Source organism: Trachemys scripta, chromosome 7 (genome assembly GCF_013100865.1).
Source record: "Trachemys scripta elegans isolate TJP31775 chromosome 7, CAS_Tse_1.0, whole genome shotgun sequence".
Taxonomy (NCBI): Eukaryota; Metazoa; Chordata; order Testudines; family Emydidae; genus Trachemys; species Trachemys scripta.
The window spans coordinates 119,289,177-119,310,873 of NC_048304.1; the positions used below are offsets into that span (position 1 = coordinate 119,289,177).

Consider the following 21,697-nt stretch of genomic DNA (forward strand, 5'->3'; position numbering starts at 1 on the left):
GGCCAGTCCGAACTTAGGGAGTGTGTTTTCGGGCTGTGGTGTCTACCCTGGGCTTGCGGGTGTCACCGTGTGGCACGCTGCGGCTCCTAATCACTGTATTGTCAGCACTGCCCCCTCTCCTCAGCAGCTGGACAGGCAGCAATGGTGCAGCTTAGCCTGGAGCTGAATGTGGAGCAAACCGGGCCCTGATCCCTGTCCTAGGCCGCCCCCACCCCCACACTCCCTAAGTTAGGACTGGCCCACGCCCCCTCCCCTCCTTTGAGATGGGCCTGGCCTGCTAATCCCGCCCTTGAACAGTCATGGGTGGGGAGGCAGATACTGTGATGCTGATGCCAGGAGACTCCCTCCCAAGAATGCTTAAAATCTATGAATGTAGCTGCTGTGAGCACAACTTTGAAAGGAGTCGAAGCAGCAACTAGAACAATAAATAAATTACAAAACCAAATAGAAATATGAATCGTTTCATGATTTTAAAAAGGAATCAAGCAGGAAAATAAAACAGCATTGTATCAATGCACAGAAAATTAAACCAATCTGTTTCCTGTTTCATCACGCAAGTGGAGTGAAGCGGAAAAAAACAAACAAACAAACAGCATAAATGGTACCAAGTACTTTACATGTTTTAAAAAAAATCTTTTTATTTGATGCTTTGAGTTGTTAGCAAGGAATTTTGTGTGTCTTAATATGAGCTTTATTTTATTCTATTCTGATGATGTCCCTTTTCAGGATTCTGGGCAAACTGCTAGGCTGTCAGAGGAGAAATTGACTATATTTACATGGGCCAGAATCCAAGTACAGTTTATTTCTCTTGTTCAAGTGCCCCAGACAGACCTCTCTGCATGGCTGTGTGATGACTGGCTAACTTTCAAGTCTGCAGCAGCTAAGGTAAAATAGAGAAATACAGGCAGCCCCTACGTTTCTGACAGAAGCAAGTAAATAACAACTTATCAAGCAATATATTTAAACTATACATTTACAGTGACAGGCTTCTAGATTTCAATGCACAATATTTAAGGCAGCAGAAGATAATTTCCTTAGGGTTCATGTCACTGGCTGATGCTGATTGCCTATTCTGAAATAGTGTGAGGAATGGATTGAGATATTCATGACAGTAGGTGGACTAATGGAATTCTGTGACTATTTAAAATGTGCAGGAGTTTGTTATAATACTGTAATAGAAATGTCACTTGCCCTGATGGGAGTAGAGAGGAGGGGAAAAAAAGCTGTCAATGAATAATAATGAAGTTATTTAAATGCCAACTTTCTCACAAACATTTTACAAAATATAAATTATTCTAGACGTTTTTAGCTAGTTTGGTCTTAATTTACACAGAGATTCAGACCCATCTGGATATTTGGTGCTGTTTAATTATTGTCAGGTCATTTGGCTGGGTAAAAATTAGAAGTGTTTGTCTTGCTGGCCGCATGCAAAAATAAGTTTGATTTCAGATAAACATTAAAGAGTCTCATTCTAAATATACATTGGTACAAATCAGGATTGACTCCCCTGAAGCTAATGAAATTAGTATGGTGCAAAATGGGTGTCCGTCAGATGAGGAACAAGCCAAATACTCTGTCTCTGAATATTACACCTTTACTATTTAGTATTTGAATTCCAGTAGCACCTCCTATGTGTTCGTGTAACCTGCAGTAAGGGCTTGTCTGCATAAGAGAGTTGCACTGCTTTAATTAAAGTTGTGATTTTTAAACTGGTTTAGTTAAGCTGGTGCAAACCCCGATGTGGATACTCTGTTCGTTTTCAGAGTGCCTTAGTTTGGTGTCGCTTAGCTTAAACCTGTACCCAGTCAACCTAAGTCAAAATAAGCCACTCTGAACTTCAACTAAGAGTGTCCGCACAAGGGTTTGCAGCAGTTTAAGTAAATCAGTTTAAAAACCATGTTACGATAAACCAGTGCAAATTCTGTGTGTAGACAAGGTCTAATGTAGTATAGCTCTTTGTCCCCTTCTAGGAGACAAGGCACGTACAGAAGTTTCGGTCAGCTACTGCCTTTAAGCTAATGGATCTGGGCTTCCATCTCCAGCAGCAAGGCAAACGTATGTTTTTGGATCCACAAGTTTTCTGTTCAGTCCCTGCAGATGACCTAGCCAGCAGTATAGTTGCATTAGGCACTGTACATACTCACAGGAAGATTAGGTATTGGTATGAGCTTACCATCTAAGAAGGGAACCCACCTATGACCTGATGGGTCAGGGGAGGTCAATCAATATATAACCCTCTAGGGTTCCATTTGGTAATTCTATTAAGCAGTGGTTACCAAGCTGTACAACAAGCTTTCTATTGACTGTTCATATAGGGCTAAGTCTCCATCCAGCCTAGGGTTGCCTGGTCGAAAAAGGACCCTGGCAGCTCTGGTCAGCACCGCCGACTGGGCCATTAAAAGTTCAGTCAGCGGCGCAGGGGGCTAAGGCAGGCTTCCTGCCTGCTGTAGCTCTGTGCGGCTCCTGGAAGCAGTGGCATGTGCTCCCTCCGGCTCCCAGGCGTAGGGGCAGCCAGGGGGCTCTACGCACTGCCCCCATCCCAAGCACCAGCTCCGCAGCTCCCATTGACCAGGAAGCGTGGCCAATGGGAGCTGTGGGGGTGGTGCTTGCGGATGGGGCAGCGTGCAGGCCCACCTGGCTGCGCCTCTGCATAGAAGCCAGAGGGAGGACATGCCACAGCTTCCGGGAGTCGCCTGAGGTAAGCGCCGCCCAGAGTTTGCACCCCTGACCCTCTTCCACACTCCAACCCCCTGCCCCAGCCCGGATCCCCCTTCCTGGCCTCCAAACCCCTCGATCCCAGCCCAGAGCCCCCTCCTGCACCCCAAACTGCTCATCCCCAGCCCCACCCCAGAGCCTGCACCCCTGCCGGAGCCCTCACCCCCCATACCCCAACCCCCACCCCAGCCCGGAGCACCCTCCCGCACCCTGAACCCCTAATTTCTGGCCCCATTCTGGAACCTGCACCCCCATCCCAGAGCCCGTACCCCCCTACCACACCCCATCCTCCTGCCTCAGCCTGGAGCCCCCTCCCGCACCCCAAGCCCCTCATCCCTGGCTCCACCCCAGAGCCCGCTCCCGCATCTGGAGCTCTCACTCCCTCCCGCACCCCAACCGCCTGCCTCACCCAGAGCCCCTTCCTGTACCCTGAACTCCTCATTTCTGATCCCACCCAGGAGCCTGCACCCCCAGCCAGAGCCCTCACCCCCTCCTGCACCCCAACCCCTGAGCTAGCCCAGTGGAAATGAACAAGTGAGTGAGGGTGGGGAGTATGAGCGACGGGGAGGATGGAGTGAGCAGGGGCGGGGCCTTGGAGGAGGGGCGGGGCCGGGCAGGAGGTGGGGCAAGGGTGTTCGGTTTTGTGTGAGTAGAAAATTGGCAACCCTAATCCTGCCGACCCCATCAAAAACCACAATGCTCCTTCTGTTGAAGTCTGTGAGAGTCTTGAACTGCTTGCCGTGCCTCTACTCTACCTATCCTGTAAGCAAATGGAAGATTTACTCTCCATGGCTACCAGTCCAGTTCTCCTGCACACCTACATAGTAAGGGGAATATGGAGCCTTGACAATAGTGGCCTCCTCTGGGCAGGGGTAGAGCAGCTGCATCCCAAGAGTTTATCCAGGCACACTTAACACGTCACACATGGAATAAAGCACTGCCTTCCCAGGATGCAGGTGGAAGTCTTGACCTCCATTCAGTGCTGCAGAGGTCAAAATATGCTTCAGTTCCGTCTGTTATTTAAGCATGTGGGTACTGTTAAGCATGTGAGTTGTCCAGATAGAGTTAATCAAATATTATTTACCATTTTCCTCCCAGTCAACAAAATGGCTTTTTAACAAAACAGAAAGTTTTGTGACAATTCGTGTTTTTTTGTCAAAATTTGTCATGATTTCAACCACAAAAGCCCCAAACAAAACCCTTTTTGTTTTCCAATGAAACCTTGAAAACTCTTGCAGAAAACATGTTTTCTTCTAAGCTTTTTGCAGAAAATAATAATTTTTCTGACCGGCTTTAGTCAGTGAGTCTACTGTTGTGCTTAAAGTTATACATGTGTTTAAATACCATGTTCACTGGGAACCGTGGTCGGTATATAATTTAAATATTGCAGTAAAGAAAGCAAGCCTTGTTTTTCTGCCCACGGCTAATTCTTTCTGATTGCAGTTGGTCCATTTTTTCCCAATCAGAACAGTGTTTTCTGTCAGAAAATGCTGATTCACCTAATCGAAACATTCCATAGGGATGTATCGACGTTGTTGACATTTTTGATAGAAAATGATTGAAAAGATTCATTTTGATAAGGTTGAAGCATCTTGGTTTGACTTTATCATTTTGCTTCTGTTATAAGGTAACAAGGGGAAACAATACAGTCAAAATGAAAAGTTCTGTCCATATAGACAAGAAACAAAGTCAAAAAAAGTTTCAATTTTTCTGATATACAATTCTTGTTCCACAAGAAATTATGAATTTTCATGCTGACTTGGGAATGAAGAAAAAAATCAGGATTTCCAGCAAAACAGAATTCTAGGTTCTGACCAGCTCTGTATATAATATTTAGAACATGTATAAAAAAGAAGGGCAGCGTTCAAATAGTATGAGAGGAACAGGAAAAAACAGATGCAAATAAGATACATTTAGCTATGTTTTTTGGAGTGTGTGATTATTAGTCACTTAGGGCAGAATCACGAAAAGCATGGATTATGGATAAGATTGAAATCAGATGCTAGCTCCTTTGATCACTTGCATATTTGTTCATCTGCAAAACATCTTGTTTTTTCCCCCAAGCTTTCTACTATTTCTAGTGCTGTTATAGATGTTGACAGAAGCACTCTCTTCCATCTGTAGATAATGTTACCTTGTAAATAAAGCCATGAATGCAAAATAATTGCCTGGAGAGTCAGAAAAAATGGCTAGTAATTCTGAATATAAGATCATTACTTACAATAGATTTGAAACATCTGTTTCATGGTTGGTTTTTTTGTTTTGTCTTGTTTTGCTGTGTGGCTTTTTGTTTTTAACATCTTCATAATAAAATGTATGCGGTGAATTCTCCTGGCAATTTTCCTGGTGCCACTCTATCAAAATAAATGAGATAACATTAGTGCAATTAAAGGGAGACATTAACCCATTAATCAATATACAGATTCCTAACTCTCTGAGCCAAATTCTGCCCTTTGGTAACTTTTACTCTTTTGTCTTTACTGATAATCTCAGTTTAAATAGAGGCAGAATGTGGTGCCACACACAATGCAACAGAAATATCAATAAAGAGCATATGCAAATCTTGGCCACGGGGAGGCAGTGTTAAGATATGGCTAGTGTAACAGATGGAGGCCAGGAATTCAGGATTGTGTTGTATTCTACCTACTGCGATGGCTCCCAGCACCATAGCGTTACAGCATCTCCCATACGTTCAGAAGTAGAACTAACAGTAATGATACCCCTCTTTCTTCCTTCTCAGCCCATAGGCGAAATCGTTTGCATGTGGGGGGTGCATGTGTGAGAGAAGATCATAGATATAAGTTTAGTCACTGCTTATCTCTTTGTGGGAGTGCTAGTTTAGGCCCAGTTATCTCCTGTTGTCACAAACTGCCTCTGACTTGCTGATGGCTTCATTGTTCTGGTGGAATGTTGCTGTCTTGGGAGAGCGCACAGTAACAGAGGATGGGGGAGTTGCTGGCCAATCCCGTGGAAGGCTTTGAATCCAGCAAGCTTCAGCTGGATTCTGGATTCCGTGGGGAGAGAGTGGCGCACTAGGGTAAAGTGCTTATGTTGACCGGGGTTGCTAAGCAGTGAAGCGGCTGCATTTTTTACCACTTGGAGCTTTTTTCTGTGTGTGGGGTTTATTTAGAGCAGGTGGGAACAGTTTTGCCAAAATATACTGAACTGAAATGTTTTTCAGAGCAGTATCAATTTTGACAAAAACAGAGGGAGAGAGCGGGAAAACACATATGCCTACTTGCTATGTAGCCTGGTGGTTAGGGCATTGATTAGGATGAAAAACTCTGCTATGAATCAGGAAGAGCAAGGATTTGGAACCTGGTTCTCCCACATCCCAGGACAGTGTTCTAACCATCAAAATATAATTGCCTAATTAAAAAGCTTGTGTTTTGATCCCCAAACAGACACTTTGACACAATTCTGGTTTTTGCAAAAAAATATTTGAAAAGTTTTGTTTTCGTTAAAATGTGGAATTAAAATAAATTTTGAAACCTTGAAGGTTGCTGTGAAATGGAATTGCCATCTTCTGGTCAGCCCCAGGTTTAATTCCTAGATATAATGAGATGTGATAGCCAAACCTGGAGATCATGGATGTCGGCAGCCGGGCATCAGAATGGTAGGTTGGGAGGTGATATTCTGGCCCTCTGCAAATGGAAGTGGAAGTTTTTAGTGATACATCCATTCCTTACAATGACAACATTTGTGACAGTAGTGTGTTTGTTTTAAAGGCACACGTTCTTCTTTTGAAATATTTATGCTTGTCCAGAAACACGTTGCATTCTTCTGTGGTATATAGTCCCAGACAGTACTAAAAAAAGAAGAACAGGAGTACTTGTGGCACCTTAGAGACTCACAAATTTATTAGAGCATAAGCTTTCGTGGACTACAGCCCACTTCTTCGGATACATATAGAATGGAACATATATTGAGGAGATATATATACACACATACAGAGAGCATAAACAGGTGGGAGTTGTCTTACCAACTCTGAGAGGCCAATTAATTAGACAGTACTAAGTGTTCCATCATCTACCACATTCTTCTAGATACTAGAAGATAATCCTTTTAAACAGGATTCACATAACGAATTGAATCTTTTGCTAATAATTGATCTCTGTTCCAGTCAAGCGTCAGAATAGAGTTCTTGGCTACATTAGACAGCCTTAAATGTTTTCTTTATTTGTCCTGATTAAGAACAGATAGCTGATGTCTCTACTAGCAACACCGATATCAGAGATACTTTCAAAAGAAGCACGTCAATTTGTAGAGTCGTTAAGCTTTTTTTTTACCATCCTCTGTCTTTTTTTTTTTTTACACAACAAGCCCATGTGAACTGTAATACTCATGCTGTTGGGCTTTCCTAAAGGAAATCAGTGGCTTTCACTCTGAGAACACATTGTTTTTACTAAGCAACAGCACTTGGCCGCGCCTGGAAAGGATGCAGTATTTTATGTAAAAAAAGAACCTGAGTGAGCTTATAATATACTGAAGTGATAACTTAGCCCCTCGCTCTCAGTTATTTGGCATTTACAATAATTATCATCATCTCCTCTTCTATCGAGAATTAATGTTTCTTATTGAACATGTTTATTTTAAAGTGCAGTGGGAAGATGCTGTTTTAATGTTTCCTAATCCAATTTAAATGCAAATGTTAACCACTCACATGATGCTGTGTGTACATAATTAAGCATCATTATATACTACATGAATCATTCAAAAAGCTCCGGAGAGCCATTCCACTATGTAAAACATAGGCTTTACATTGAAAAGCAGCCAATCGGCTTGTGCCTTTTGTGATTAAGTATTTGTACTTATTAAAGCTCTCTTTTGATTTATAGGTCAACAGATTACGGGACAACATATGAGAAACTGAACGATAAGGTTGGCCTGAAGACTATTTTGAGCTACCTGTACGTCTGCCCAACCAACAAGCGCAAGGTAAGTGAGAATACGTTTAGCGTCTTGTTAGTTTATGATATGACTTCTGCCTTGGCTGGTTAATCTTCATCCATTCCCTGAATGTTCATTACTGCTCATGTAAGTACTATGGACCAGATCCTGTGTTGGTATAAATTGGCATAACTCTATTGAAGTAAATGCCGGTTTACAACGGCTGAGGATCTGGGGCTGTGATTGTTTACAAGACATGGATGGGCATAAAAGGTATCGAGCATCCCATCATATGTATACCTTCTGGCTGGGGATGATTTCATTGTTTAGAAGGGGAGAGACTCGTTAAGATGTTAGGATCTCCGGAAACCAGATTGCATGTAAGGTTATGTGCCCTGACAGTTCTCCCACTAGCCAACTGAACAGGATCTGACAAAATCCTGAAGAGAAAATGCTCCCAAAGCCCAGAAGGTTTTAATTAGGCAAGCACCCCACTGAGTTACAATTTAGTGAGAGTTTATGATGCCGGCATGCTTGTAAAAGGCAGAGGCTACCTTCTCTTCTGTACATTTCTGACAGGGTCTCTTGCTATATGGAAGTATAGGGCACAGGGTATGAAGAAGTAGGGTGATGATTGGGAATAATGCCCTGGATTGTCCCACACAGACCCCTGATTAAAGGGGACGCCCCCAGGCAGAGTCTCCCTCAAATTCTGTATTAAGCAAGGTTTTAGCTGTCTCTGTGGTACCATTCACCCCCTCTCTGCAGACCCTGCTGCTCCGTCTCAGCCTGTGGTGTGTGTCCTTTTAGACTGCTTGCTTTTTGAGGCAAGGACTTCATTTTCCTCTGCACTTGAAAGGCACCTAACTGGTTTAGGGAAACTGAGACAGTTCATATGGATTGGGAATTTCCATGCAGTATACACAGGATAAATGCCTGCATAAGAAAAAAAAACCAGGAACACCAGCATTCTTGATCTTAAAGTCTGTGTTGTCCCAAGACATGGGAACAGTTGTTCAAGGATTGTTCATTTGGGGTGAAATTTACCCCTGCACAGAGGGCCAGTACAAGGCTAGGTACCAAGAACTATTTAATCCCTTAGGACTTCTTCCTCCCACAGCATGGGTGATAAATTAGTGTGGGATCTTGTCTGTAGGGCTTAACTGGGATTTAAATATTGCATAGGCTTCTTGCTGGCCCTTTGCACAATAGCGAATTTCACCCTTATTACATACTTGTGCTGTAATGAGGGACTGAAAGGTCATATGTAGTAGTGGCAGAAATGATCACTTGGGTCATCTGGTTTGATACCCTGCATTTTATATAACTGCCTTTCCCACAAATGACTTCTGTGACCTATTATGTGCCATAAAGAAGTTACCATTTGCACCAGCTAAGTTCCCTTGAGGCAGCATACATGTCTGTCTTTTGAAAATATTCAGAGTTTTAGGTCTATGAATAGCTCTAGCTTGCTTGTTTGAGGTCTGACTAGTCCATGTTTTGCATTCATCAACCTCGTTTTGGTTTTCCACATTATACATTGAATTGCCCGTCTGTGACTTGAGCGCAGGGGGTAAACACCACTTCCACATAAACAGAGAAGAATGATGGATATGAAGTCATTTAGATGACTTGAAACCCATACTTACCCAGGATGTCCATGTAGTCTGAATAGAACCATCATAGACACCAGTTTTTGTACAATGTGCCATTGATACTCTGGTAGCTCTTACTCAGGTAACTTTTCATCTCCCAACTAAAATAGAATTTGCAAATTAAGGTCTCAATCCTGCAAACACGTCTATACATGAGTAACTTTACGCCCCGTGGATTTTAACGAGATTACACATGCAAGTAAAATTACTCATGTGAAGACATGTTTGCAGAACTGGGGCCTAATTCAAATTATTTTAGTTTAAATGATCCTGTAGTTTCTATGCCTCATGGACAAGCTTGACAAGTGTACCATTAGCAGTACTTTAGACTACATCGACACATGAAGGTGGAGGTGTGATTCCTTGCTCAAGCAGACATAATCACCCTAGCTCTCTTTGAGCTGGCATGCTCCAAATAGTCGTATAGCTTTGGGCTATACGGTTGCCAGGTGTCTGGTTTTTGACTGGAACACCCAGTCAAAAAGGGACCCTGGTGGCTCTGGTCAGCACTGCTGACTGGGCTGTTAAAAGTCTGATTGGTGATGCAGAGAGGAAAGCAGGCTCCCTGCCCGGATCTGTGCGACTCCTAGGAAGTAGCCAGCTTGTCCAGCTCTTAGGCAGAGGGGCGACCAGGGAGGGTTCGTGCACTGCCCCCGCCCACAGGTGCCGCCCCTAGCACCGGCTCCGTAGCGCCCATTGGCCGAGAACCACAGCACACGGAGCACACAGAGCTTCCCTGGTCGTGCCTCTGCCTAGGAGCCGGAGGGACATGTCGCCGCTTCCCGGGAGCAGCCAGACGTCAGCGCCACCTGGAGCCCACATCCTGATCCCCGTCCCGCACCCCTGCCCCACCCCAGACTCTGCAGTGCCAGCCCAGAGCCTGTACCTCCTCCTGTACACCAACCCCTGCCCCAGCCTGATGAAAATAAGCGAGGGTGGGGGAGAGCAGGTGACAGGAGGGGGGATGGAGTGAGCGGGGGGCAAGGCCTCAGGGAAGGGATGGGGCAAGGGTGTTCAATTTTCTGCAGGTAGAAAATTGGCAACCCTAACAAGCTACCCTCCCCGAGTACATACCCCTGGGATCCAGGCAGGTTTGTACTTGGGGCGGCTAGCCCAGGTTGCCACTCACCTTGCTGTTCACATACAAAATGGGAAATGACTGCCTAGGAAGAAGTACTGCGGAAAGGGATCTGGGGATCATAGTGGATCACAAGCGAAATATGAGTCAACAGTGTAATGCTATTGCAAAAAAAGCAAACATCATTCTGGGATGTATTAGCAGGAGTATTGTAAGCAAGACACTAGAAGTAATTCTTCTGCTCTACTCCGCGCTGATTAGGCCTCAACTGGAGTATTGTGTCCAGTTCTGAGTGCCACATTTCAGGAAAGATGTGGACAAATTGGAGAAAGTCCAGAGAAGAGCAACAACAATGATTAAGGGTCTAGAAAACATGACCTATGAGGGAAGATTGAAATAATTGGGTTTGTTTAGTCTGGAGAAGAGAAGACTGAGCGGGGACATACAGTTTTCAAGTACATAAAAGGTTGTTACAAGGAGGAGGGAGAAATTTTTTTCTTCTCAACTTCTGAGGATAGGACAAGAAGCAATGGGCTTAAATTGCAGCAAGGACAGTTTAGGCTGGACATTAGGAAAACCTTCCCAACTGTTAGGATAGTTAAGCACTGGAATAAATTGCCTAGGGAGGTGGTGGAATCTCCATCATTGGGGATTTTTAAGAGCAGGTTGGACAAACACAAGTCAGGGATGGTCTAGATCAGTGGTCTCCAAAGTGGGGTGCACGGCAGGAGGAGTGCCGCCGGAGCAGCGCCGCCTTCGGCAGTTCGGGCAGCTTTTTTTTTGCTTCGGCAGTTTGGGCGGGGGTCCGAGTGTCTTTTTTCTTTTTTTGGCTTGGGGCGGCAAAAATGGTAGAGCTGGCTCTGCGGCGCGGCCGGGGGTGCGTGTTCAAAATTTTTTTATTGATAGGGGTGCGCGATCAAAAAAGTTTGGAGACCACTGGTCTAGATAATACTTAGTCCTGCCTAAAGTGCAGGGGACTGGACTAGGTGACCTCTCGAGGTCCCTTCCAGTTCTGTGATTCTATGCTACCACGGCTACCCTACTATTTTTAGCATGCTAACTTAATGAGAGTTAGCACAAGTATGGCTACGTGAGCAGGGAATCACAACCCCAACTCCAAATGTAGGCCTAGCCTTTGTTCTCGATGTTTGCAGCAAGAGAGATTTGAGTTAGATATTAGGGAAAACTTTCTAACTCTCAGGCTAGGTAATCACTGGAACAGGTGACCTAGGGAGGCTGTGGAATCCCCATCACTGGAGGTTTTCCAGAACAGGCCAGACAAACACCTGTTGAGGTGGTCTAAGTATACCTGGTCCTGCCTTAGCATGGATGGGAGGTGGGTGGAGTAGGTGATCTCTTGCGGTCCCATCCAGCCCTATTTTCTTATGAGTCTATGATTCTGTCCATTTTGATGTTTGGGACATGGTTGCTTTAAGAAGAATGGGGAAGAACAAGGTGGCTTTGGGGAGGAGAGCTGCATGGAGCTGGGGATTTTGAACCAGTTCTGTTAGCGCTGCGGGTGGTCTCTCTGTCTCTCTCTCTCTTGCAAGTTGTATGAAAGCAAAATTGCTACTTGGATGCTGACCTTTGAGCTGTGCATGGATGCACAACAGGGGATTTAGGATGTGGAACGTCGCTCCTTCCCCACTCCAATGGACTGAGTTTTCGTATTGTTTGAATGATTGCTGGAAGACCCAAAAAGAAGACTGACTGGTCTACCCGGGCTGCTACAGAGCTACCTGATTAATGAAGCATACTTAACTAAATTGCTCAGATTTAAAAAAATCAGGCTGGATAATGAGATCTTGATTTAAAAAAAAACACAGGCTTGTAACTTTCCTAGTCCCACAAAGGAGTTCAACACAAATTATTGAAACTGAGTGCAGTACTTTGAGAGAGGATGATGACTGACTGTTCTCGGACATTTAACGTAATGGAAGCAGAGAGGGGGGCCCTCGCCATTTAAATCATGATTTTGATTGTTAAATGGAAATGAAAAGAATGTTCAGCTCCAGATAAATGGGGCTCCCAGGGTCGCCTTTTGAAATGCTGATAGATTTAAGTAGGACAATGAAGGTCTTTACAAATGGTGAGAAAATCAATAACGTTGACACAGCAGTATATTTGTGTACAATTTCTTTCCTTGCATCATGATAGTTTCCAATGAAATAGGCATTTGATAGATGTAGAAAGGGATGTGCTTGAATAAAACCTGGATCTAGGCCCATTGAAAAGTTATTTTGTGATATATTTTTCCCTAATCAGTTATCTCTGAGAAATAAAAAGCACATTGAATAATAAAATATTAATACTTTGCACTGGTATCATGAAAGTCCTCTGACGGTCTCAAAGTCGGTCTGTTGCTGATTCTCCCTTGGAAACTTAGGCCAAGATTTTCAAAAGTTACTATAGATTTTGGGCATCTCTACTTTGGTACGTTCAACTTGAGATGTCTTTGAAAGGACCTGCTTTTCAGAAGGTAGGTGCTTAAGATGAATTCTGAAAATCAGGGCCCATTGGAATTATTATTGACTTATTAACACAGGGTGCCACCATGACACCAATTCATCCATAAATTCCTTTCTTAAATCCAAAGGCCGAATTATAGTTACACATGTTTATTCTAAACATGTCTAAAAAGCCTAAATAATAAGCAATTATTGTTACCCATTCAGTAACAAATTCATAAGCAGTCGATTAAAATACAAAAGGCCTAGACCCAAGGTTGCTTAAACCCATGCTGACTAGCTCCAACTGGATAGGCAGGAACCAGTAATGAATACTTTTAAGAGGTTATCTTTTGATACTCTTTAACAAACAAGTGATGTCATTGCCAATGGCTAGCTTTAGTTAAGAACCAGTTTGGGGCAGCTTGGGGTTGACCCCTTTCCTAGCCTTGAGTAGACATGATTTTATGAATGGGCTCCTTCTTTAAGACAACATTGGTATGTCAAAGGTTACTAGCAGTTCATCACAGATCAGCTTTTCTTTATTGTTAAACTAGTTAGAACTATTCCTGATAAATGAGAGGCTTCTCTTTTCTTGTCAACCAAACTTTGAGCTCAGTATTTTCCCCAAAATTAATCTTGCCAGATGCCAATAGATTCAAAAATTAGAAGCAATCCTAGATTATTCCGGTTGGAAGGGACCTCAGGAGGTCATCTAGTCCAAGCCTCTGCTCAAAGCATGACCAATCCCCAAGTGGCCCCCTGAAGGATTGAACTCACAACCCTGGGTTTAGCAGGCCAATGCTCGAACCACTGAGCTATCCCTCCCCCTGTTTTTAAGGCCTTGTTACATTTTCCCCTGTTATATTCAAAGCCTTTCCATGGCTGATTAAAAACCCCTTTATTTTACTTAAACTACAAAACACATCTACTTTCCTTCATTCCTACAGGCCCAGTGCTTAATTTGTCATGAAAGAGGAGCTGGGGCTCAAGCAGTTAGTTGCCAGGGCGCTAGCAATTTTTTTTTTAATTTTCATAATTGATGCGGCAATCCCAGAGGTGCCGGGGCTATGAACTGCCAAGTCCAGAGGTGCCGGGGCTATGAATTGCCAAGTTTAGAGTGCTGGAGCTATGAACTGCAAGGCCCTAGCACAAATTAAGCACTGACAGGACCCCTCTAAAACATCTCAAGATGGAGGCACCTACAATCACTAGTCACGGCTGAACATCTTGATGTATTTGTAGTTGTGCTTTGACTAGCCTCTCGGAGAGATCGCTCAGGATTGGGATGTTTGACACTGGGCAGTAGTTGGCTAGAACTGATGTATCGGGGTAGGGTTTTTTTTCAGTGTTGGTTGGACTATTGTGTGTTTGAAGGAGGTAAGGAAGATTCCTTCTGTCGACAATATGTTGGCTGTTTTTGTCAGGACTGGCATCAGTTGCTCTTGATTCCTTCACAAGCTAGTGGGACGTGGGTTGGCCCATTCCTGCAGCTCTTAAGCATCCAAAACTCCCATTACTTTGTAACGTGTGTAAAGCTTACAAGATTTGGACCAGTTGTAAGTTTGTGTGATCTAAATTAGTTGTCCTACTTGTTGGTCAATACTAAGGACTGGTGAACTGGTTCAGATCAATTCAGATCAAATACCAAATTGACCAGCACGTTCTTCCCCAAAATTCAAACTGAGCCTGACAATTTTTGTTTTCTTTTTAAAGTTCTCAAGAGCCTCAGTACTGCTTGGATTTTGGGTGCCACTGGAAGCAAAAGTTAATTGATGGCATATTAATGACTTTTCAGATCTGTGTGTGAATGAACGAGTGATGTTGTCTCATTCTGGCTGGCCAGCTTCTGTTAGAAGGTGGAGAAGTTCTCCTTCACATCAAGTAACAAGGGCCTTCTCATTTTATGGTGGAAAGACTAGAGTTCTGGTCCCAGCTCCCAATGGAGGGGATTTATGTAGTAATTGTATCTGATGTGTGCTGGACATACATTTATTACGCATTTTCCCATTGTTGTTCCTTTGCTAAAGCTTGGCTATTGGGTGACAGGATTGCATGACCTCTGAATTACTGGTTTGTAGGGAAGCATCAGCAGAGAGTTACGGAAGATGCAGCATGTTAGGGCAAAAGGGGATTTTTAAAGGATAGGGTTGACTTATCAAAAGCTGTATCCTTATACTATAAGGCCCTGATCCAGCAAACGACTTAATTATGTGTGTCAAGTTAAGCCCATGGAGTAGTCTCATTGACTAAGAGAGCAAGAGAAAGAGAGTAATAGTTTAAAGCTATGTGAAATTTGTAGTGAAACGCACAAACCCTTGAAACTGGACAGGTTTTGCATTTCGATGTGGAATGGAAAATTGCCTTAATTTTGTGAAAGGGAGGGGGAATATTTGTGAATTTTTCACTCAAGAATGTTTCTACTGAAAACTCTTTGATTAAGGGGGCAGAAATTCTTCCCCAAAATGATGAAATGTTGAGAGAAGTCCTGTTTACTTTAGAAATAACCCTGCTCTGAAAGATTGTTAGTCACCTTTTTAAGCTATATGGCTTTAGTTTTTCACTAGAAATCTCAACTTCTCGAAAGATATATTTTACACACACACACACACACACACACACACACACACACACACACACCAGATGGAGGGTGAGTAGACTGTCTATTATTACTAGGTAAATACTGCAAATATTTCCCCATGAATATTTGCTTGACATTTCAAATGAATTCTCTTTGGTTGCACTCTCAACCTTTAATGTTCTCTGTTCCACAAACATTTCTCTAGTAAGGTTTAATGGAAAATAAATTTTAAGCTTGTACTCTTGCCTAATCATGGAAAGCAAATTATATTTTTTCCTATGAATATTTGCATAAGAAATCTGGTTAAGGCAATGATTCAGCAAAGCAATCAAGCACGGGTTTAACTGTAAACCCATGCTTAAGCCTATCCCTATTAAATAAAGCACTTAAGCACTTCCTTAAGTTTAACTACATGAGTAGTCTCCTTAAAGCTGAAGTTAAGCATGTGCTTTGCTGATAACAGGGCCTGTTGCTGTTGCTATCATCCAATCAGGAAACTGAACATATAACCTGTACTTAATCTGGCCACTTCTTCTCATATACAGCATCAGAGAGCAACGTCGAGGCTCTGTAACCAGAGAATGCAGGTGTCAAATTGGGCCCTCTTCCACCACATGAGTTATTGTCTGGAATGTTGCCCCACAGTCACAGCAGTGCACAGTTGTGGCAACTCCGGATGAGCCTGGACCAGGCTCTACAATCAAATGGATTTAGGAGGCCGGCAGAGTGATGGAGTCCTGAATTTACTTAGTGCATTAGACTCTTTCCCACTGATGCGTCCACGCTGTGAGAGCATAGTTTTCAGTTCCCTGGAAGCACTGATCATCGGTGCATGGTGAAAGGCCAGTAGCATTCTTTTTCCAGGAGTATGTGAGCTACTATTGCAAAAAAGGTGTCAAGAGATCAGCTTTGTTGTCACACCCTGGTCCCCAGAAGAGCGATTCCTGCCCTGAATATTATGAGACCTTTGAGTTGGTGCTGCATGTTGTTTCCTGTCTGAAAATGGGGCATTAGCTCACCAGAGATGTAATAGGTTAGTTTCTTCTGTCAAAACTGTCCAGGCAGCCTTAACCGTGATGGCATCTCATCAAAGATCTAATGGAGCTATGTCACTAGCACATACAGACTGGAGGTTGGTGTATAATTCAAGCAGCCAGTAATAATACGAGTGGCCAGATTCAGCTCCATGTTGACAAGCTGAGCGAGGTGGTTGCACCCCCAGGTTGCAGTGCAGGATTCAGCTGGAGCAAACATTAGGGCAGGTCAGATGAACAAAGGATCTGCTCCTGAGGAGGATCCCAATACTTTTTGTATCGAGGCGGTACAGGAAGATACCTTCATTTTCAGGTGTTCCAGGTCAAGCTGGTGTGTAAAGGAATGGTCGAATTTTCCTCCCAAATAGGTGACAACTGGTCAGAATGGCAGTAACCATCCTTGTTCATGGATGGGCCAATTGGCAGGCAATTGTTTTAAATGAAAGTAGTTGCCACTGTCTTGATTTCACTAAGAATTAGTCTGCACTGCTGGAAGTAAGGTATCAAAATACTCATCTCTTGGCTGGAGATTCCCTTCAAAAATAGGAACATTGTTTCCAGTGCCAGCAATACAGATGTCATCAGCATATACATACTTCTCAGCCTGCATTTCAGAAAGATTGTATGTGTATATGTTGAACAAATGGGGAACCAAAATTGACCTTTGTGGAAGGCCATTGTGAAGATATTTAAGGCAACTGATTTTCTCCCAGAGTTGCAGGAGGATGCTGTAGTTCCTAATCATTTCCTGGATACCCCTCACCATCAGCCTACAAAGAATAACTTGTAGCATCTTGGCAGTCAGCCTGGCTTACCACATGATTGTAGGTTGTCATCAAATCTGTAAGGACTGCACCAACTTTCCTTCCAGACTCAAATGGGTTTTTTATGTCATGAGTCAGACAAAGTACCTGATCTTGGGTCATCATCCCCTTCTGCAATCTAAGCTGGGAGAACTTCAGTGCCTGATATTAAATGGGGCTATTGATAGAACAGATATCACAGAAACTAGTGAAATGATGACCATCAATGGGACACGGTAGTACCAGGGTACAAAATATATAGGAATGACAGAATGGGTCATGCTAGTGGGGGAGTGGCACTATATGTGAAAGAAAACAGAGTCAAATATAGTAACAATGTTAAATGAATCAAACTGTACCATAGAACAGGGCTTCCCAAACTTCATTGCACTGCAACCTCCTTCTGACAACAAAAATTACTACAGGACCCCCAGGAGGGGGGACCAAAGCCTGAGCCCACCCAAGCCCCACCAGCTAGGTGGGTGGTGGGGGGGGAAGGGTCAAAGCCAAAACCCCACCTCCCTAGGCCAGGGCGCCAAAGCTGAAACCCAAGGGCTTCAACCACAGGCAGGGGGCCTGTAACGTGAGCCCTACTGCCCAGGGCTGAAACCCTTGGGCTTGGGCTTTGGCCCCAGCAAGTCTAAGCCAGCCCTGGTGACCCCATTAAAATGGGGTCATGACTCACTTTGGAGTCACAACCCACAGTTTGAGAACCACTGCCATAGAATCTCCATGGGTAGAAATTCCGTGCTTGAATAATAAGAGTATAGCAGTAGGAATATACTACAGACCACCTGACCAGGACGGTGATGGTGATTGTGAAATTCTCAGGGAGGTTACAAAAATAGAAAAACCAGTAATAATGCGGGATTTCAACTATCCCTATATTGACTGGGTAGATGTCACCTCAGGACAGGATGCAGAGATAAAGTTTCTAGACTCCAAAGACTCTGAAGTAAAGTAAACAGTCATGGGATAAGAGGAAAGGTCCTCTCCTGGATCAGTAACTGGTTAAAGGATAGGAAACAAAGGGTAGGAATAAGTGGTCAGTTTTCAGAATGGGGTGAGGTAAATAATGGTGTCGGGCAGAGATCTATACTGGAACCAGTGCTGTTCAACATACGCATAAATCATTTAGAAAAATAGTAAACACTGAGGTGGCAAAGCTTGCAGACAGTACAAAATTACTCAAAATAGCTAAGTCCAAAGCAGACTGTGAAGAGTTACAAAGGGATCTCACAAAACTGGGTGACTGGGCAACAAAATGGCAGATGGAACTTAATGCTAATAAATGCAAACTAATGCATACTGGAAAACATAATCCCAACTATACATATGAAATGATGGGATCTAAATTAGCTGTTACCACTCAAGAAAGAGATCTTGGAGTCATTGTGGAGAGTTCTCTGAAAACATCCACTCAATGTGCAGCAGCAGTCAAAAATGCTAATAGTATGTTCAGAAACATCAGGAAAAGGCTATATTACAAAACATAAATATCATAATGCCGCTATTTCAATCCATGGTATGTCCATACCTTGAATACTGTGTGCAGTTCTGGTCACCCCACTTCAAAAAATCTGTTAGAATTAGAAAAGAAACAGAGAAGGGCAACAAAAATGACTAAAGGCCATGGAACAGCTTCCAAATGAGGAGAGATTAAAAAAACTGGGACTGTTCAGTTTGGAAAAGAGGCAACTAAAGGAGGCTCTGATCGAGGTCAATAAAATCATGAATGGTGTGGAGAAAGTGAATAATGAAGAGTTAATTACCCCTTCTTATAACACACGAACCAGGGGTTGCTCAATGAAATTAATAGGCAGCAGGTTTAAAACAAACAAAAGGAAGTACTTTTTTTCCACACAACACACAGTCAACCTGTAGAACTCATTGCCAGGGGATGTTGTGAAGACCAAAACTATAATGGAGTTCAAAAAAGAATTAGAAATGTTCATGGACGATAGGTCCATCAATGGTTATAGCCAAGATAGTCAGGGATGGAACCCTATCCCTAAACCTCTGACTGCCAGACACTGGGAGTGGATAATAGAGGATGGATCACTTGATTCAATGTGAAGCATTTGGGAGTGAGCAACATCAGAAGACAGGATACTGGGCTAGATAAACCATTGGTCTGACCCAGTATGGCCGTTCTTATATTCTCCTGAATCCAGCTGAACACAAGGCAGCTGAGCAAGTGTCCTACCTTCATGTGGCGCCCCCATCAGCAGCTGATGTAGATGAAACACAAAATTGGAGCTCATGTTCTCATTGTAAAAAGTGAAAGATCTGGCCACTCACAACTAAGCAACATGGTTTGAATCATAAACTGTAGAAGACATTTCATTGGATTTGTTCAGATAATGAATACATTTGTGAAAATCATCATAGGGTCACAAACATTCTACTGAAGAGTTAAATGCATCAAGCAGATGCTTTGTTACAATTTATTTGCTCAGCTCTATCTAGAATATATATACTTATACAGCTATAAACAGACACTCCAAGATTTGCAGAGCTCCCTACTGTCTATGAATGCCAATTTTCTCCTTAAAGGGTTTATATTCCAGTGTTTGTATCTCATTTTATTCAACAAAACAAATTCTTGTAACAAGAGGTTCCAGACAATGCCACTTTATGAGGGGTTTTATTGGAAATAAAGATGAGAACAAAGCCAGCCATTATTTACCGTTTACACTGTTGATGAGTCGCCATTGGGTTTTGCTACTATAAATGACAGCATCATCTTTAGGATCAATCTGTAATAAAAGAAAACTATAATCCAATAATTGTTGTGTGTAAACTTTTTGGGCATAGAAGAGCTGTGAAAAACCAGCTCCTGGGGAATATCTCTCATCTCACTGAAACACCATACCACCTGGTCCTGTGATTGATGACACAGGCCGGGGGCGGGGGGGAAGAAGCGGGGAATCTGAACACATGGATCCTGCCAAACAAATCAAGCCTGGTTCATTATTTGTCAACAAGTCTACAGAAGAGAGAATCCCTGATGTGCAATCAATCCCTGGCCTTGTTTGTGAAAACAGTGGTTTATTTGTTACATGCATACAGTCTGTTGTGAGGAAAATAAAGTGATTTAGCAGGCATCTGAGGAGTGGGAGTGTTTGGGAATAATACAATGGTGGGTTTAAAAAAACAACCACCTAGATTGAGATCTCCAAATCCCTTCTGGAGCCAATTGACATTCAGCATCGCAGAAAATAAGTTCTACGGGCTTTAGCTGAAAAAGGCTCCAAGTAGGTTACCTTTCAGCATTGCGTGGAAAATCATAGAGATATGGAAACGAAACGGGGGAGGGGGGGATTTACAATTGGTTTGAGAGCCTATTTCTTTGAGTCAAAGAGCTGCTGGCTAATTTAGACCCTGCATCCTTGTAAATTGCACACTGTGTTCTTTGGAGGAGCCGGCTCTGCACCACATTTGTTCTTTGTACTTTCAGAAATCCTTGTATCTGTGTATCTCCCGTTAATTAATAACACTCGGGTTGATAGTGTCTGCCAGCACTTTCATGCTATTAATAGTGCTGCGGCATCTCATCAGATATTGATTATTTCCTGTGGGTTTGAGTTTGGGTTTTGTTCCCTCTCTTTTTTGCATGTCTGCATTAAACTTTGCTTCCCTCCTCCCCAACCAGTTTGGATTTTAATTGCTGCACTATAAAGTGCCTTTCCCTCCTTAGAGATAAATGGATTACAGCTGCCTTTTTTCGCCCCTTTATATTTAGCAGGCATGATTAACACCTTTATCCTGGCATGTTATGTGCTGTCCTGTTGTGTGTGCATTTCCAAGATAAGGAGTGTTTATTGTGACTATAATTGCATCGGTTTCGAGGCTGGCAAGATACATCATTCCTTCACATTTATTTCTATTAACTCGATGCATTTTAAACATGAAAGCGAAAGAGAATAATGTGGCCTGGCTTTTTCTTCTTTCTAGCATGAACGTTAATGTCTCTATCCTTTAATCAAGGCAGACTGAGATTAACCCTCATTGGTGAATGCAAGTGCCACTTCCATGCTGCACCAGTGAGGGAAGAGTTAATAGTTTGCACGGCGTGTCCCCGATTTTCTCCAGAAGGTGAACTGCTCACCAGTGCAGAGGACCAGCATGAGGGCTGTGGGTATGCCTACAGTGCACATGGATGTGTCATTTCCAGCACGGGTAGACATACCCATACTAGCTTTGAATGAGCTACCATGCTAAAAATAGCAGTGTAGCTGCGGTGGGGTGGATGGCAGCTCAGGCTAGCTGCCTGAGTGCTATCCCATCTGAGGCACTAGGTAACCCATGTGCCTCCTGCTCTGCTGTGGTTGCACTGTCATTATTTCGCACACTAAGCTAGCGTGGGTAACTCAAGCTGGGAATCGCATCTCCAGCTGCAGTGCAGATGTACCCTAAGGGCGTAATGCCTTGTTCTGACCCTCTGAATTTCATCCTTGTGGCAACCAGTTACCTAGAGGTGAATGTCTCCAG

General features: G+C 43.3%; 1 protein-coding gene across 3 annotated transcripts in view; it reads left to right on the plus strand.

Moving 5' to 3' along the window:
• Positions 1–21,697, plus strand: part of SORCS1 (sortilin related VPS10 domain containing receptor 1) — a 408,602-nt gene that overhangs the window by 161,797 nt on the left and 225,108 nt on the right. For all 3 annotated transcript variants that reach the window (XM_034776637.1, XM_034776634.1, XM_034776636.1), the window contains exon 3: positions 7,554–7,653. In XM_034776637.1, coding sequence (XP_034632528.1) covers positions 7,554–7,653 — 100 coding nt within the window. The remainder of the gene's footprint in view (positions 1–7,553; positions 7,654–21,697) is intronic.